The following is a 20,211-nucleotide window of genomic DNA, read 5'->3' on the forward strand; positions in this document are numbered from 1 at the left end:
GAACCACTGAGTTATATTACCAATTTACACGTCCTGTGCTTTATGGAGAATATATATGAACCCTATTGAGAACACGATGGAAAAAACGATGGCGGGGCTCTAAGGATGGCAGGGTCGGTCAGTTGGTCCATTTGAGTGACGCCCAAAGCCTTTTATCTAGTGCCACCCTCAGGTCAGAATCTCACGCTATTGATCTTAGAGTCAGTCTGTAGGATTTACTCCCAAGGAGTTATACGTGGCCTCTAGGGGCCGCTAACCGGCCCTTTACACCCTTAGTCATGTCTAATCTAATCCAAGCTCTGTGCCCCCCCCCCCGACAGAACGATCAAGATCGAGGTGTACGACTGGGACCGAGACGGAAGGTAAAATCAACACCAATTATTTTGATAAGTAATCAATCATTACATTACCTTATACTACTACATTAATATAAGGTCCTCAGTACATCATTAGAATCTCAGAAGATGGCTTCCTCTACTTTGTGGAAACCGTCACATCATAGCAACTGTTAAGTCATATGAGATTGTCATCTAAATTTAGATCTAAAATGTATTTTCCCTATCTTTCTCTCTCTCTCTAACCCCCCCAACACACACACACACACACACACACACACACACACTCACACTCACACTCACACTCTGTAGTCATGACTTCATAGGAGAGTTCAGCACCAGCTACCGAGAGCTGTCCAGAGGCCAGAGCCAGTTCAATGTCTATGAGGTGCGTGTGTCTGTGTGTATGTTTTTTACATTTGTGCATGCAAAGTGTCTTACACGCCTAACACACACACACACACACACACACACACACACACACACACACACACACACACACACACACACACACACACACACACACACACACACACACACACACACACACACACAAACTCACACAGTGTAGTAATTTACGATCAACTCTCAATTATAGTCCTCTTATCTTGACACTGTGCTTTCCTCTGTCTATAATAGTTTCTGTGTGTGCGTGTGCATGCCTGTGTGCGTGTGTGATGTGCATTTTATGGTGAACAGGCCTTCTTGAGTGCATATCATTTAAAGTATGGACGCAGTCATTTGCACTTCACCTTCAAAAAGCCACGCCCTAAAATGTACCTGTTCAAATTTGAGCGGTGGAGAAAACGTGTATGTTCCTTAGCACGCCTCCAAATTATAGATGTGCCAATTAAAAAAATTTCCTTCCCGATACCGCAAGAATCGCAAAAATCAATTACATTTTTACTTCAAAGGTATGGGCCTTTAAAAGCCTGTGCAATGTTTGGTTGTAGGTTGTATTTCTAGTGTCCCAGGATGAAACACTAAATTAATTGAGGTTCATGTTTTCCCACTCTGTTTTTGCAAACAAGTGAAGCCAAGGGCGATGGCTTGGATGAAGGCATTCAGTATAGTCTTTATTTATCCAGGGAAGGTTGAACGCACTCATTTAATCCTACTGCATATTTACACACAGCACTGGCAGCTAGTGCCCAAAACAACTCCACTCATCAGGTTGTTTGAGCACCTTGCTCAAGGTCACATCGATCATTGGTAGTTGTGGAGGGCAGACGTTGAAAGACCTCTAGTCCAAGGGTTCCCAAACTTTTCAGGCCCCCCAAAAATAATCATATATGAACTGGGGACGACCCACCCTGACAAAGCACTTGGAATTGCAGGCATTACATTTAGTTTGACTCGGTTCCACAGCTAAATATTTGCAAAAATAGCCAAACTTCAAGCTGCAGGGCGTTGTGAGCTTGTAGATCGTCTATTTTCACAATGTCCCGACCCTCAGTGTGCTGCTGCCTGACGAACACCATGGCTAGACCATTTCAATTATGTACATGTACTGTACACTTGCGCAGGAAACCGAGTTCAAATCTGGTGTAGAAGAGGAATGTTACTTAGTGCTGCTTTAATATGTATGCACATCTTTATGAGTGGATGGATGGATGGAAAAATGGACAGACTAAATGAGAGTAATCCAGTCACTCTGTTTTTCACCCCTATAGGTGATAAATCCAAAGAAGAAAGGAAAGAAGAAAAAATACCTCAACTCCGGAACGGTATGACTGGAAGGTGGCATAATTACAAATATGTTTAGTATTTTAGTATTTTTTTGTTTTAAGTATTTGGGATATTTTTGAGTGGGGTCAATACATGTATTATTATTTGTTCACAGTGACAGACATATACATAAATACATAGGCAAGGCAGTTATATTTATAGCACATTTCAACAACAAGGCAATTCAACGTGCTTTTCACAGAACATCAAGCAAAGGAAACGGTTATAAAATGACATTAGACATAAATAATGATATAAAACAAAATGAGTCAAATATTTGCAGATACAGTTACAGTGCAGAAGAGAAAGAAGAAAAGTAACTCAATCAAAGGCAGCGGCCAACAGAAAAGGTCTTTAGTTGTGTTTTAAAAGAAATAAGAGTGACAGTAGACATGCAGTTTTCTGGGAGTTTGTTCCAGATATGTGGTGCATAAAAACTAAATGCTGCTTCCCCACATACAGTACAAGTGTGTTGTTTGATAAAAGTGTCATTACTTCCAGGTAACACTGCTGTCCTTCCTGGTCGACATGGAAGTCACGTTCCTGGACTACATCAAAGGAGGGTAGGTCAACATCCAGGGCTGCCACACTCAGGATGTTTAGGAAATTCTACTTAACGTTAGTTCACATCCGGCAAATGTCAAGTTCCTTTCAAATGTAGCCTACACTGATATGCATTAACCCATTCAATGCGGGAACGCATCTCTGTCATTTTAGATTTCTTTGGCTATTCAAAAATAGCAGATATACAAGCTCATAGCTCATGAGCTTGTAGATCTGCTACTTTTTGAAAAATCTTTTTGTGCAAATATTTGAATATACTGTATATATATATTTTAAAGGGAACATTTTTGACTCAAATCTTTGCTTTTGGGGGGTCCCTGGAACAAAATATTTTGAGATGGGGGTCCGCGGTCAAATACATATCATTTTGGGGGCCCTTGACATTAAAAAGGTTTAAGAACCACTGCTAGCAACATACGTTTTTCGGAAAACTGTTAGTATTTAGACATTTGTAGAATCCCCAGAAGCAAAGTTTTGAGTTACAAATGTTTTATATTCAAAGATTTGGGGGGGGACCCTACATTTACTCAAGTAACAACTTCAGCCCTATATACATTTCGGCCATTTGAAAATAGCTGATCTTCAAGCTCAAAATGTGTTGCGATGCGACACATTGTGCGACACATCTGCTATTTTCAAAAGATTTGTATACATGTTATACATTTGAAAACATGTGAAACGGGACATTGTTCATAATGAGTACTTTCTACTGGTACTTGGTACTTTAAGTACATTTTGATACCAATACTTTTGTACTTTTACTCAAGTTCATTTTGAATTCCAGACTATTTTACTTGCAACAGAGTATTTCTACATTGCAGTATTGATACTTTAACTTGAGTAAAACATGCGAGTACTTTTTCCACCGCTGCACATATTCCAGCATGCGTTACCTTGCTATTATAACGACCAATGCCCTTTTCTTGCCAAAGTGCAATCTGCTCTGTCTGAAGCCTAAATGTACAGTAATGGACAGCTGCACTTACTACAATTGCATAGTGGGCACTGTGAGGTTGCACTTTTAACGCAGATGCACTCATGTATGTGAGTGAGCGCACACACACACACACACACACACACACACACACACACACACACACACACGAGCAAAAGCACATAATTCACACACATACACGCAGGCAACACACAGTGCACACGTGTCACTCCTCACACCTCTGAAAGATTTGTGTTTGTCTGTGCCGGTAAATAATAAAATCTAGAGTGTTAATGTAACACAGAGAGTGTGAAAATGGACCCTTAAGGGGTCTCCGCTCGCTCTCCTGTCCTCTCCTCTGTTGATTGACAGCTCATCTTGCGGTTTCCATCCAATCAGCTAATTGCTCATTAGGACCATGACAGACCTGGGAGTGAACAGCCACATAACACACTCTGCTTTAATATAGCGTCACAATCATTTTAACCTCATTTTAACCTCTTTAGATTTCTTAGGCTATTCAAAAATAGCCTCAGGTCTTAATGGGTTAAACTGTTGCATCCCTAAAATCGTGTGTGTGTGTGTGTGTGTGTGTGTGTGTGTGTGTGTGTTTCCTTTCCTCCTTTCCTCTCATTTACAGTACATCCTGTCCTCTCCTTCACCAACATCCTCCTTTCACATCAATCATTTATCCACCTTTCCTCCTCTCCTCTCCTCTCCTTCCCTCTCCTCTCCTCTTATCTTATCTTCCCCTCTCCTCTCCCATCCATCTCCTCTCCTCTCCTCTCTTGGACAGTGTCCAACCAGTAACATCTGTCTGAATCAGTAGTGAAGGTCGTGTCATGCGGCCTCTGACGGCGCTTTCAAGCCAATTCATGTTCCCATAAATTACGGACGACTCAGAGGTTAACCCATTAAGACCGGGAACGCATCTGTGTCATTTTAAAATGTGTGCAAATCTTTGAATATATATGTTTTAAAGCGAACATTTTTAACTCCGATCGGTGCTTCTGGGGGTCCCTGGAACAACATATTTTGAGATGGGGGGTCTGCGGCCTAATACATAATAATTTTGGGGGTCCTTGACATGGAAAAGGTGGAGCACCACTGATATAGCAACACATACTGTTAGGATTTAGGAAAACATTTTAGATGTGTATTTGGCCCGGGACCCCCACCTCAAAATGCTTTGTTCGAGGGACCACCCCCCCACCAGAAGCAAAGATTAGAGTTACAAATGTTTGCTTAAAAATATATATATATTCAAAGATTTGCTAAAATGTTTCAAGATTTTTTTTATTTATTTTTTTAATAGCCAAATAAATCAAAAAGATAACACAGATCCCGAATTGAATGGGTTAAGACAGCTCCTTGTCATTTAAAGACACGGCAGCATTTTTTTTTACGAAGCCAGTCTTATTACTCATAATAATAATACTAATATGTGTTATTTATAGTGCACAGTAGTACTACAGAGCTCTGATGCATCCAGGGTCCTGGTTATTGACGTCAGTCCATGTCTTCTCCTCTTTTCTCCTTTGTAATGACGCTGATGGTCCTGATGTAATGACACTGGTTCTTCGGTAACGACATGTTCCTGTCATTACGGGATAATGTGCGGTGCATTACCGTTTGCTTACGTACTGTAGATGTCGTTGCTCTGGGCGGAGATACTGTCGTTGACACTTAGGACCAGTGGTGTAAAGTAACTAAGTACATTTACTCAAGTATTGTACTTAAGTACAATTTTGAGGCACCTTTTACCTTACCAGAGTATTTCCAATTGTCTATGCTTTTACTTCTACTCCACTACATCTCAGAAGCAAATATTGTACTCTCACTCCACTACAATTATTTGAAAACTTTAGTTACTTTGCAGATATAAATGATTACATTATAAAACAGACATTAACCACTGTAGCCCTATTTTATACCTTAACTATTTGAAAATAGACTATCTACAAGCTCACAACGCGTCGCATTACGACGCGTTGTGAGCTTGTAGATCTGCTATGTTCAAACATTTTAGTATTTTACTTTTGGTACTTTAAATACGTTTTGTACTTTTACTCAAGTAAATTTTGAATTCCGGACCTTTACTTGTAACAGAGTACTTCTACACTGCAGTATTGATACTTTTACCTAAGTAAAACATTTGAGTGCCTTACCCATTATCCCTAAACTTCTTTGCCATTTTTACTATTTATAAAAACATTTTCAAATAGTTCAACTACCCGATCTACATCGACACGTTGTGAGCTTGTAGATTGGCTATTTGAACTATTTCAAAATGTTTTTGTAACTAGTAGAAAATGGCAAAGAAGTTTAGGGATAACGGGTAAGGCATCGGCGAAAATAGGGCCCACTGTGTGTATTTTCCGTCATGCATTGTGCAGGCTATTTGTATACAGTGATGCTGTTGTAGGCCTATGCTCTGTTCATCATTGAACAGCGCATGGTCACGACACACTGGAAAACCGGCATTCCTGCCAGCACTGCCTAGTGCCTACAAACCAGCAAGACATCATGGGAAATGTTGTTTAAATAGACACATCTGACACATTGGCATCAGTGTTGCCAGATTCTGCCAGAGAAATAGGCAACCAGGTCTACTAAAACAAGCCCAAAAGAAGCGACTATAGGCCAGCTATATGAAACGGCTATTTGAAAATAGCTGATCTACAAGCTTACATTGTGAACTTGTAGATCTGCTATTTTGCAAAAAAAAAAATGAAATGTGGAATATTTTGGAAACATTTTAACAACACAAATCTTATATGGGGACAATTACAAATTAATCTGTGGGCTCCTTCACATGAAGATGTTTGAGAACCACTGGTTTGAACGACATTAGGAAACAAGCCCAAATAAGCAACTACACTTTAGAAACAAGCCCCAAGAAACCGCAACCCGCCACTACCAATACTTACAAGTGACTTTACAGAAAAAACAACCCCAAAGTCACTTCAAATAAGCAGACCTGGCAACACTGATTGGCATGCGTTTCAGATGTGCTGACTACTCTGTAGTGCACGTGTGAGTGGGCCCTCAGTCCATTAACAAGCCTGCCTGGTCTCATGGTCACGTTGAACTATTATTGAACACCATGTTTCGGATGTCTAACACCGCAACCCAGCCTGGTGTAGTACTTGTACTTAGTTTTAAAGCACCTACCCTGCAGCGCAGTCAGTGATTTGCCTAATCAAGGCCTTGTAAATTACGATCCTTTCAACAGCTATTCTCCTTTGCCTGTCTGTCTGTCTGTCTGTCCGTCTGTCTCTTTATTTAATTTGGCTGACCACCCCCCAGACGTGTGCGTGCCCACAGCCCACGCCAAGCAGCTGGTCTGTGTTGTCAGTGCCCTGTTGGATGGAATAGATTATCATGTGAACCAAGTGGAAACGGCTGCTATGCACTCGTCCTTGTTTGACTTCAGGCGACGCCCCTCTCTCTGTCTCTCTCTCATATCTCTTTCTCTCTGTCTCTCTGTCTCTCTGTCTCTCTGTCTCTCTGTCTCTCTGTCTCTCTGTCTCTGTCTCTCTGTCTCTCTGTCTCCGTCTCTGTCTCTCTGTCTCTGTCTCTCTGTCTCTCTGTCTCTCTGTCTCTGTCTCTCTGTCTCTCTGTCTCTGTCTCTGTCTCTCTGTCTCTCTGTCTCTGTCTCTCGCTCTTTCTGTATCACCATCAAATCATGGTGTCACTAATGAATTATTAGATATTAAAGTATTTATTTGTTTTACTCTTTAGGTGAACCTTTTTTCAGCCAGTCAAGTACAACGACTTTAGTTATTTACTCACCTAAAACTAAATCGTCTCTGTCGGGCGGAAACCTCACATGTCCAAAACTGTTCAAATAAAAAAATTGCAAAAGTTGCGTATCTACTTGCTCGAATAGCTTGTGGATCTGCTACTTTTGACGCCTTTGTGTGACGCTGTAGTATGAAGGGCGTTAATTTAAGAAAAAAAACACAAAAAGTTAGAATACTTGAGGTTAGCCCCGACAGCAATAATAATTATGTTGAAACGGCTGCTTTGCACTTGTCCTTGTTTGACCTCTCTCTCTCTCTCTCTCTCTCTCTCTCTCTCTCTCTCTCTCTCTCTCTCTCTCTCTCTCTCTCTCTCTCTCTCTCTCTCTCTCTCTTCCCCCCCCCCCCACACATTTGGTTTCATTTTACGCTCTCAAGATTTAACACATTTAGACCTGGAACCCTATACCTTTCAAGCGACCCTTTTGGGGTTGTTGTTGCTATGGACATTATATAGGAACACAGTTTTGTTGTAATCTTTGAATATTCATTTCAGAAAACTTTTTTAGATTTTGAAGACATTTTTAGAATCGGCCTCAAGTCTGTAAGGGTCCATTGTTACCAACTCTCCATCATTTTGTGTGTGTGTGTGTGTGTGTGTGTGTGTGTGTGTGTGTGTGTGTGTGTGTGTGTGTGTGTGTGTGTGTGTGTGTGTGTGTGTGTGTGTGTGTGTGTGTGTGTGTGTGTGTGTGTGTGTGTGTGTGTGTGTGTGTGTGTGTGTGTGTGTGTGTGTGTGTGAATTATGCCAGTGTTGAGAAAATGTGACCAGCTTTAATATAAACCTCTTTTTATGAAGAGATTTGATCTAGCACTTGTCATAACATATTTCATCTCAACATGTGTAATTACTGTATGTGAGGTGTCAAAAATGACACTTCAGTCAGGCACCTCAGAAGAGTGTGTGTGTGTGGGGGGGGCTGTGCGTGTGTGTGCGTGCGTGTGTGATACAGCTGAGATGGCGTGAAATAAAAAGTCCTTGCTTTCTCAGGTACACAGATTGTGTCTCACACGTGCACACACTTGTGTACACTGCAGTCACACGCACACACACACACACACACATACTCATTTTGCCTTGCATATTCTGCCGACATCCGTCTGTCTGTCATCCCTGTGTCCCAATTTCTTTGTCTCAATGCGTTTTATTGCCATTAAAGTTGAATATCCCAGAGTGATTATATAATTACAGAGATTTGTGTGCGTGCGTGTGTGTGTGTGTGTGATGTAATACAGCTGAGATGGCGTGAAAGAAAAAGTCCTAGCTTTCCCAGGTACACAGATTGTGTCTCTCAAGTGCACACACTTGTGTACACAGTCACACACACACACACACACACACACACACACACACACACACACACACACACACACACACACACACACACACACACACACTCATTTTACCTTGCATATTCTGCCGACATCCGTCTCTCTCATCCCTGTGTCCCAATGTCTTCGTCTCAATGCGTTTTATTGCCGTTAAAGTTGAATATCCCAGAGTGATTATATAATTACAGATGTTTGTGTGCGTGTGTGTGTGCTTGCGTGCCCCCAACAAACATGTGTATGACTGTGTGCGTGCATGCGCACATACATATGCTAGCATGCTTTTTCTCTTTGCACCACTCCCCTTCCCTTTCCTCTCCTCATGTGCTTTGCCTGCCGAACACACCGGCCTTGTCTTTGAGAAAGCAAGCGGGAGACTGTTTCTCGACTGAAGAGGAGACTGTTTCTCGTCGTCTCCTCTTCATCTTTTTCCCTCCGTCCTTCCCTCTGCCCTCCATACCTGTCACAGTCAGGCTTCCAGGTGTAAGGAAGTGGGTGAATTTATTTATTTTTTTGTATTTATTTTTCCTGAGCCTTTTTCACCACATGCGTGGTGTGTGCCCCACCACACATGTGTGTGCTCCACCTAGAGTTATTCCGATGCCAATACCAGTATAGGAAAAGCTGCCGATATACGGCTTAACCCATTCAATCGGGGAACGCATCTGTGTCATTTTAGATTTCAAGATTTAGACATCTTGAACATTTGTGCAAATCTTTGAATATATATATTTTTAAAGCAAACATTTGTAACTCAAGTCTTTGCTTCTGGGGGTCCTTGGAACAAAACATTTTGAGATGCCAAATACATATTTAAAAATATTTTCTAAATCCTAACAGTATGTTGCTATATCAGTGGTGCTCCAACTTTTCTATGTCAATGACCCCAAAATTATATGTATTTGGCCGCGGACCCCCATCTCAATAAAATATGTTGTTCCAGGGACCCCCAGAAGCACAGACCGGAGTTAAAAATGTTCGCTACTATGTTTTGAAATGGGAAAGAATTGCGAACACGCCATTCATGAAATCGACGTCCAAAAAAGTTTGTCCTCACAAGTATAGTAACACAAACCTGTGTGTGTGAGAGAAATAGTCACCTCCAAAATGATTTGTTCTCTTAATGAGGAAAATACGTGTTAAACTGATGTATTCACCCCAACACCTTCACCTTGGTCACATTCTATGGCAGCATGCCAGCCGTGGCATTAGTAGAGTGGGGCTTTACTACGTGTTGAATTAGTTGCGTTGTGCCATCATGCCTGCCGTGGCAGGAGTTATTGTTGCCGTAGTCGATTAATCGGCCCTCATTTTGGGCCATGAGAGATGTCTGTTAAACATAGACTCTAAAAAAATATGGATGAAGGGATATAGCCCCCCGTTGGTTTTTACAGACCCGTTTTGAAATCACTTTTTCGGCGAATTCAAAAACGTCATCTTTGAACTTCCTGTCCCGAAAAGCAACCGGAAACGACTGATATTGGCTGCAACCGCAGCGAGGGCGGGTCTTCACTCGGTAGAACCAGTAGAAACCCTAGAAACATACCCTAATTTATGATTCATTTAAAAAAATTATGGAACCATAATTGACTAAAGAAGATCAGGATAATTGAATCAAGTGTGAAGCAGTGGTGTACCCATTGTAGAGGCAGGACAGGCGGTCGCCTGCCCAACTAAGATCTCGCCTCCTCTAGAAACCCCAAATAACCCGAAAATGTGTCATAGCGTGCTTAATGTCCTCAAAGTCACGCATCCAACAAGTTTTTCGATTGCCGATTTTCGATTGAGTTCGATTGGGGGGGTAATAGAGGGGGGGGGGGGGGTGTAGGGAATCTCGCCTGCCCTAAATGTAATTCCTGGGGACGCCACTGGTGTGAAGTCCGGCCAAAACCCTGTTCACTTTTATGGAGAGTAAATCTTTCTGGAGCCTACAGGATGTGAAATAGCGACATCTGCTGGTCCATTCATGGGAACTGCATGCTGACAATGGGTGCGTTCGGAAATGCGCACCGGGAGCACACTGGTATTAGTTTGTATTGGTTGTTTGTTTAATTTTTTATACCTCAGCAACAGCAAGCATTTGGTTAGTAGAACAACATACCGTATATAAGGACTTATATCCCCTTATGCTTTATTATCCTATTATTTGTTGTCTGTGTTGTATGTGTTGTCGCTGGATCATGAATCCAACGTTTAAGAAGACTTTTGTGAATGAGGCCCATTGTCTTCTTTACACATCTCTCCTTCTCTCTCTGCTCTTTCAAAATGACCGTTATATCTCTGGCATGGAAATCAATCAATCAATCAATCAATCAATCAATCAATCTATAGAACAAACATGGGACAATTCTCACTCTACTACTCTGCCACCAAAAGGTGGAATGCCCTGACACCATCCATTACAAAATGTGGATCACTGGCTTTCAAAACAGGCCTGAAAATCCATCTATCAGGAGACCACAAGAGTAGGGAAACAATTATCCATAGGAAAGTTGGTGACAGTCACTGCTAAAATGTTTCCCCTTTTCTCTAATAATAGTGTTTTATATGTGTTGATGACATGTATTTTTGTGTTATTTGTATGCTATGTTGATGAATTGAATACATAGGACCACAATGGAAAGTCCCCAGGACTTTTTTGTGTTATCCTTTTAGCTTTAATGTCTGACTGTACCACGTGCTGTTTACATTTTTGACTAATAAAGTATTCAATCAATCAGTCAAGGTGTTAGCAGGAGAAGTTACAGGCAGGGTTTGCACTCCCAGGTTGTCTTGCAGTTCATTTCTGCTGATTGTTCCTATGTGGACTAGTGTGTGTGTGTGTGTGTGTGTGTGTGTGTGTGTATGTGTGTGCGTGCGTTCGTGTGCGAGTGAGAGAGAGATGGTTGTTGATTAATGGATCTATTGTCTGCTTTTGTCCCCAGGACCCAGATTAACTTCACCGTGGCGATTGATTTCACAGCTTCCAATGGTGAGATGCTTGGGGACAACGTGCACACACACACACAAAAAAAGTAATGGCAGAATAGAACTGCAGACACACCATATAATACGCAAAGAATTGTAAGAATTGTTGACAGCATTCTGCACTCTGTCAGGGATAAAGATAGCAGCATCCTCTGTATGGCAATTACCTAAACACACACACACACACACACACACACACACACACACACACACACACACACACACACACACACACACACACACACACACACACACAACTCTAAACACAATGTATTCAAAAGTATGCAGATGTGTTCCTAAATGGACCCCCTTCATCATCCATGGCAGCTCACATCTAATGCAGTAAACTGCAATGATGGCAGCGATTAAGGGCTGTGACTTCCCCTGGGTTATGCATCTGCAGCATGCTTGGCCCTCGCATCATGGAGAGACAATGTCACACATCCCATTAAGCCAAACATATTGGTTTAATCCCACGAGCTTTAAGTGACAGCGGGCTTGAACTCGACAGGGTGCGGTACTCACATTAGTGGTAGAGATATACCGATTCCAGTTTCTCCGTCCCGATACTGATCTCCACAACTTGCATATCGGTCGGTACCGATCCGATAGGACCCTCAGGGTTCCTTGAGGGGGTTCCAAATGGACCCTTACAAGTCTGTAACTCTGAGAATGTACAAATTGTTCACTTTCAGAGTTAGGGGGGTCCTTGAAATTAAAATGTTTGAGAACCACTAATCTAGGAATATTTTTTTTTAAATGATAATGTAAATTGTACAGTAAGAATATAAAACAGCAGTGTAACAAAATATTATTTAAATGAAATCTCATCATGTGATAAATTGATGAGATGGCATACCGATACCTGCATTCTGATTAGTGGGTTGCTGGGTACACAGCAAGGCTATTTTAGTTTGGTATTTTTCATTAGATTATATTTTGTACTTGCTCGGATGGCACTGTGAAATTGTTATTATATTTTTTATTTTGTTTTGTTTTCAAAAACTTAGCTTTTAAAGCATGTTTGCTAGTTTGGTTAAGTTTTCTTTTTTTAAGGCTTAGTTTCAGTTTAGTTTTTATTAGTTTTAGTGTTCGTTTCGCATCGGGTCGGATTGTTAAACTCACAACGCGCTGTGAGCTTGTAGATCAGCCATTACGACGGCCATCAAGGCCCACCAAAATACATTTTGAATCGACCAAAGCAATTTTAGATTTCAGACGACTTAAAATAAGAATACAACTAAAAGGAATTTTATTCAAAAGACTATGACTAAAACTAAATCAAAATGTGCCGTCAAAATTAACACTGCTTGAGCTATAGCTGCATCACATATAGAGAGAGAAGTTGACCCTTGTTGACCTGTGTGTGTCCAGGTAACCCGGCCCAGCCCACGTCGCTCCATTACATGAGTCCGTACCAGCTGAACGCCTACGCCATGGCGCTGAAGGCGGTGGGCGAGATCATCCAGGACTACGACAGTGACAAGATGTTCCCCGCGCTGGGGTTCGGCGCCAAGCTGCCTCCTGACGGCCGAGTCTCCCATGAGTTTGCATTGGTGAGAGAGAGAAAATAAAATATTCAGTGTTCATTTTATGTATATATATATAAAAAATTGGGTGGGAGCTCCATATCAAGGGGTTTCCTGTTTACCAGGGTTGCCATCTCTGCTTCTAATAAGCGACTTGTTTCTAAAGTGTAGTTGCTTATTTGGGCTTGCTTCCTAAACCAGTGGTTCCCAATTTTTTTCATGTCGAGGACCCCCAGATTAATATGTATTTGTCCACGGACCCCCATCTGAAAATATGTTGTGCCAGGGGGACCCCCATGCAAGATTTGTGTAATCAAAATGTTTCACAAATATTATTTGTTTTACTTTTCTTCCCAATATGTTTTGAAAATAGCAGATCTACAAGCTCACAACGTGCCGTAATGTGACACATTTTGAGCTGGTAGATCTGCTATTTTCAAATAGCCAATGTCAAGTGGTAAAGCTTAGCCTAGTTGCTTCTTTTGGGCTTGTTTTCATAGACCTGGCCACTTGTTTCTCTTGCAAAATGCAACACACTGATTACCTGCATTACACCTGCAGCTTACTAGGGCGGAAGAGACCAGATATTGAATGAAGCAGCAGAAAAGGGCAATGGCGCCGCCCTGGAGAAGGGCCAAGACTTAGGGGAATTGATAGTCAGTGAGAAAGACAGGAAATTGCAAGAGAGAAAGTAGGTGAATGAAGTGCAGAAAATGGTCTGCCTGGTCTGGGAATTGAACCGGGGACTCAATGTCAGGCTTTAGAATCTACAGTATGTGTTACGGCGCCCAAATCCTTCAGCTATTAGGTCTCCCCAGATACTCCAGATTAGCCTTTTAACACATTGATTGCCAAGAACGAGTTAACTCGTTTTTACTCGTTTTTAAAATCCATCACTTGATTGCCAAGATCGAGTTAACTCGTTTTTAAGAAAAAAAAAATTTGACCCAAAGACCAAGGAGATATGATTAGTCGAAGATCTAGACTCCTATCCACTTCCTTGTTAATCTCTCAAGAACAGATTCTGCGTTGGAATCTGTCGGGGAGGTTCGTCATAACGTGTGCGCATTGGCTACAAGTGGGCGTGCCTTCAGATCAGGAAGCAGGCCGCGCTTTACCCAATCAAATGTAGTGGGCGGGATTCACATGTCCGTCGATCTTTCCCCCTCGAAACAAACCCAAACTAATTTAACAATAGCGTCCGCGGAGCAGACAAAACCACGGAAAGATATTCACATTTTAACTTACTCTTTCATCATAGAAACAAGTGGGCTTATAACCAAAACGATCCATGTTCTCTGGGAGAAGTGGTGTTAGTGTTCCGTGTAGAAATATTGTTAGTGGGAATGAAAACATAGTGGCACCCACCGGAAGTGAAAGCTGAAGGCAGACCTAAACCCCGGTTTCCTTGCGCACTGGTGTTACGTTTTCTTCCGCCCAGAGCCAACAGACATAGAACAAACAGCAGAGGTCGCTGTTTTTCATTTTCAGTTGGATCTGGGTTCCCAGATTGCTTCCTTGTTAACTTAAAACTTTAAAATTTTGTATCTCAGCTCCTGAGTACTTTTTTTATTTTTCAATGAAAAATCTCTGGCAATAAACTGCAAAAAATCTGAAATAACTCTGGCAATCAATGTGTTAACTATTTCTCTCTGTTGTTTATTTTATTTTGTTTTGTTGTAAAGCGACTTTGGGTACTAAGAAAAGCGCTATATACATCTGATGTATCATTATTGTTATTATTATTACTCCCCAGTGTTAATTTAACTCTGGCAGTGTACGAATGTAGGGTCCATTGGGTTACCTAATATAATACTGAGGATTTTACTGTGTAGAGGGAAGCCATCAATTATGCAGAAATTACCCAGTAATATATTAGTATTTTAGATGTAATAACTAGTTATTGTTCCATGTTGACTGGCTACATCTGGTGTAACTATTTGCATTTATCCTTTTGTCCTGAACCTGAATCCAACGTTGTTGTTTTTTTCATGTCGTCAGCTACAGTATGACCCCTAGGGAATATACAGCAGCTCACCAGTCAGGCCAGACTCATCACTCACCCAGGCTGGGATTTGTCATAAAATATAACTTACAGCCATATTGTTCCAGTAGTTTATGAGTAATTAATAATGGCTTTAGTAATATAATGGATTACCACAAGAGGAGAGGGGGATGAATGAAGGAGTGACTGAAAGGCAGTGGTATACTCACATTTTGTATTTCAGTAAAAGTACCAATATCACAATGTAGAAATACTTTATTACAAATAAAAAAAACTAAATTTACTTCAGTAAAAGTACACAATGATTCACATTAAAATATACTCAAGTACTGAAAGTAAAAGTACTCATTTTGCAGAATGTCCCATTTCACAAGTGTCCCAATGTATAAAAATGCTTTGAAAATAGCAGATCTACAAGCTCACATCGTGCCGCAAAGCGACTCGTTGTGAGCTTGTAGATCGGCTATTTTCCAATAGCCTAAGTATGCATAGGGCTGAAGTGGTTAATGCATGTTTTGTAATAATAATCAAAATCTACAAAGTAACTAGTAACTAAAGGTTTCAAATAATTGTAGTGGAGTAAAAGGTACAATATTTGCCTCTGAGATGTAGTGGAGTAGAAGTAAAAGTATAAAAAATTAGAAACACTCCAGTAAAGTACAGTACTTTACTTTACACCACTACTGAGAGGGAGCGAGACAAGAGAATCCATAAAGAAAATGCTTTTCACCACAGGGTTCTGAAGCATGTGACAGCATTATGAATGAGAGAGTGAGAGAGAGAGGATGGGGGGCATAGAGGGAGAAACAATGGATAGGAGCAGTGCTTAATTTGTAAATGATTAGGTGCCGGTCTGCTGGAGCTCATGAACCCGACGACGTCACGGTTTTAAACACTACTCATTCACTAACTTTTTGTCAGGCACAAAGTCACAGAACACAGACAGATACGCTCTGCACCTAGCTCGGTTAAAGGAGTAGTTCACCCAGAAAATGTCTTATTTTTTTATCAATTACACACCTCATGAAGACTCAAATTCATGGGGATTTATTTTGTTTCTGTCACATTCCTAAGTCAATAATTCACTCAATTGAGTCTCCTACCGAGAAAATAATATTTTTTAACAACACAGACAGACTACTAGAGAGAGATGCACATCAGTGCAACCTTTCTGGCTGTCAAACTTTTACCTGATCACTCGACAAATCTCTCTCTCTCTCTCTCTCTCTCTCTCTCTCTCTCTCTCTCTCTCTCTCGCATGGCTTTTGTGCTTACTTTGATCACTCGACAAATCACTCTCTCTCTCTCTCTCGCGCATGGCTTCTGTGCTTACTTTTTACTTTTGAGGGTCCGCGCCAAAATACATATCAATTTGGCGGTCCTTGACATGGAAATAGTTGGAGCACCATTGATATAGCAACCAAACAACAAAAACTGTTACTTTTCAGGATTCAAATTCAAAAATAGCCGACCGACAAGCTCGAGCTTGTTTCTGTGACGCTGTAGTATGATCAAGTAGGGCGTTAAAGGGACATTTTGCTGATTTTGCAACCAGATCTTATTTTAATGTTTTAGTTTAGGACTCAAGAAACAAGATCCTGTTTTTTTTTGGTGTATAATCTGTGTTTTTAGATATCCAGTAATCTTCGAAGATCTCGTGACGTTATCATTCGCTCATCATTCGAATGCCAAAACTCAGAAGACAGTTGACTGGCAGTAAATGACTGGCTGGTGGCTGCTATTTATGTTATCAAATCACTACATAATGTTATATCATTGCCCTAAATGGCGAGATATTGACAAGGGAAGGATGATTAAAAAATCATTATGTCTGTATTAGCCTTGATGTCTGTATAAGAAATGACTTTGTACAGGTGGAAAACTTTAGTTACATTTGCAGAGTGACACATTACTTTACCTGAGTTACATCTTCTGATAGTTGTACTTGAATGTTGACATGAAATGATAATCCTGTTTAGTGTTTCATAAGCGCAAGTGTGAAAGAATCCAAATACAGCGTGGAGCGACGGTAAACAAACACTGTTGAAAGGCTAGGATCAAAATACCAAGGATTCGACAGTTATGTCGCTACTATGCTACACGGAAGTAGAACGGCATAAAGATACCAAGGATTTGTCAGTGATGTGACATCACTAACGAATCCTTGGACATGAAGGATGAGATGGACGACTCTGACTTCCAGTGTTGCCAGATATTGTGAAAGAAATAAGAAACCAGGTCTATGAAAACAAGCCCAAAAGAAGATAACTAGGCCAAGAGCACTTTAAACCTAGACATGGGATATTATATATTTGAAAATTGCCGATCTACAAGCTCACAACGCGTCGCGATGTTACCCATTGTGAGCTTGTAGATCTAGATTTTTCAAAAAAAGTGCAAAATGTGGAATATTTTTTTATTGTTTTAACTCATTCACTGCCAGGCTTATTTCAAGCTTGTTGATCCATGTGCCACAGGCAGGAAAAATGGAAAAGTGTAATTTTTTTCTCCGTTTACATTTTAACATTGAAGTGGATGGAGCATTAACTTTTTGAAAATCGTTTTCTCCTAGTTCCTTTGAGATTAAAAAAAATATATACAAAAAAAAAAAAAAAACATTAAAAAAAATATTTGGAAAAAAAAAAAAAAAATTGTGACGTCAAAAGACGTCATTGGCACTAATGGCACACTGAAAACGGCCGTCAAAAGACGTCATTGGCACTCAATGAGTTAACAACACATATTTGGTAGGGGCTCCCTGGCACAAATTATAATTTCAGCTGGGGGTCTGTGGAAAAATACATGAACAAGTTTGATAACCACTGGTTTAAACAACAATCAAAACATTTGGATACAAGCCCAAATATCAACTACATTTTAGAAAGAAGCCGCTTATAATAAGTAGACATGGCAGAACACTGTGGAACACTGGTACACATGTTGTGTGGTGTTGTTGTTGAAGATCACACCCACATGCAGCCTCCACTCCCATAGAGGTATGTCCACTCCCCACAAGGAGGGGCAGTGCACCAAAGCATTATGGTCATTGTAGTATTGCAGCAGTCCAGTCAAACCCTAGTCAAACACACAGATTTCATAATTTTTCTGGCCATAGGGTTCACATTTTAAATTGTTCTACTGTAATCTACTACAAATACTATTAACATTGAGTGATAGCAGTTTCTTCCAGGGGTGAAATGCTCCTTTAATTTACAGAAAAAGCACAAAAAGTAAAAAAATATGGAGATTTCTGCCCGACAGCAACGATATACTGTATACATAAACAGGGGTGCACATAACTGGTGCGCAGGTGCGAATGCGCACCCAAAATAAATAATGCGTGGCACATCAGACGACGCGAGGTGCTTTTGCGTACCAACAGCTGGGACAGGAATTTCCAAGCTTTTATTTTTTAGCAAAACTAAAAACTAAAAGCCTGGAGATCGAGGCTAGGAATTTACTTCCTGAAGCCACACTCACACAATCACGCTAAAGCACGCGTCGGCCCCATGTACAGCCATTGCAGGAGGAGAGTACGCATGCTGCACGTGATTGTGTGAGTGTCTCGCATCGCCTCGCATTGCCTCGCTGCGTGCACACAGCCAGCAGCGGCTGTTAGAGGCACTCGTCACCGATGATAAACGCACCGTAATGGTGCAAAATATGCCGTGAACGTCCCAATCTGGCGGATAAAAGCAGCGCAGCACAGGGCACCAACCTTGGGGGCTTCACCAAACGGCGTGAGAAAAAAAGCGCCCCCCACCCCCCCCCCCCCGTTGACAAAACTGTCCGGTGGGCACCGTGCTGAATATCCCCCCCCCCCCCCGTTGACAAAACGGCACGGGACCATTTATTTGGTGCGCACCAAGTCACATCTCCAGGTGCTCTTCTGAGTACTAGACCTAAAAAGTTATGTGCACCCCTGTACATAAAGCCATAATGCCTGTGTGACTCCTTTCTCCTGCCCTCCCCTCTCCCATCTCCATCCCCTCCCCTCCCCTCCATCTCTTCCCCTCCATCTCCTCCCTGTTGTCATGGTGTAGAACGGGAACCCTCAGAACCCGTACTGTACCGGTATAGATGGAGTGATGGAATCCTACTATCAGAGTCTGAAGTCGGTTCACCTCTACGGACCCACCAACTTCTCCCCTGTTATCAACCATGTGGCCAGGTAACGCACACACGCACCGCACGCACATGTATTGCTTGTTTTCTTTTAACCCATTACTCATTCAGTGCCATTGACGTCACCGACGTCACGTTTTTATAAGCCCAGGGTGCCAATGACGTCGCTGACGTCATGAAAAAAAAAAAAAAAAAAAACATTTTTGTTTAAAAAATAAAATAAAATCTGAACCCAAGATATCATGATTTGAAGATTTGCTGCTCCATTCACTTCTTGTTTAACATCTTACTGAAAAAGGCTGTATCTCGCTTCCTAAGCACTTTTTTTTGGTTCTGGCACTGGGACAACACAACCAGAAATAATTCTGGCACTGAATGAGTTAAGACCGGGGAACGCATCTGACATTTTTCTTTGGCTTCTTTGGCTATTCAAAAAATTGCTGATATACAAGCTCATTGTGCGGCACGAGTGCTGCGCTATGAGCTTGTAGATCTGCTATTTTTTAAGAATCGTGAACATTTGTGCAAATCTTTGAATATATATATATATATTTTTTTTTAAAGCTAACATTTGTAACTCAAATCTTATTGTTTCTGGGGATTCTACAAATGTCTTCTAATTCCTAACAGTTCTTTTATTTTAAACGTCTGTTGCTATAATATCAGTGGTCTTCAAACTCCTAAAATGATATTTTAATATAATATCTGAAAATATTTTGTCACAGGGACCCCCCAAGAAGCAAAGATTTGAGTTACAAATGTTCACTTTAAAAAATATATAAAGATTTGCATACATTTTCACAATTTAAAAGAAATTGCAGATCTACAAGCTCATGAGCTTGTAGATCTGCTATTTTTGAATAGCCCAAAGAAATAAAAAAAATGACACAGATGT

The 20,211-nt window shown here is 41.0% G+C and overlaps 1 protein-coding gene across 3 annotated transcripts in view; it reads left to right on the plus strand.

Annotated features, from left to right (window-relative positions):
- Positions 1 to 20,211, plus strand: part of LOC308079388 (copine-8) — a gene marked incomplete at its 5' end in the record, with an annotated part of 106,171 nt that overhangs the window by 74,904 nt on the left and 11,056 nt on the right. Inside the window, 7 exons of one of the 3 annotated variants that reach the window (XM_080420847.1) lie at positions 321 to 362; positions 648 to 723; positions 2,009 to 2,062; positions 2,565 to 2,626; positions 11,615 to 11,661; positions 13,032 to 13,213; positions 19,235 to 19,362. In XM_080420847.1, coding sequence (XP_080276973.1) covers positions 321 to 362; positions 648 to 723; positions 2,009 to 2,062; positions 2,565 to 2,626; positions 11,615 to 11,661; positions 13,032 to 13,213; positions 19,235 to 19,362 — 591 coding nt within the window. The remainder of the gene's footprint in view (positions 1 to 320; positions 363 to 647; positions 724 to 2,008; positions 2,063 to 2,564; positions 2,627 to 11,614; positions 11,662 to 13,031; positions 13,214 to 19,234; positions 19,363 to 20,211) is intronic. The other 2 variants (XM_080420848.1, XM_080420849.1) reach the window with 2 other exon arrangements.

This window comes from Gymnoscopelus braueri (genome assembly GCF_963280865.1).
Source record: "Gymnoscopelus braueri genome assembly, chromosome: 23".
NCBI classification, from domain to species: domain Eukaryota; kingdom Metazoa; phylum Chordata; class Actinopteri; order Myctophiformes; family Myctophidae; genus Gymnoscopelus; species Gymnoscopelus braueri.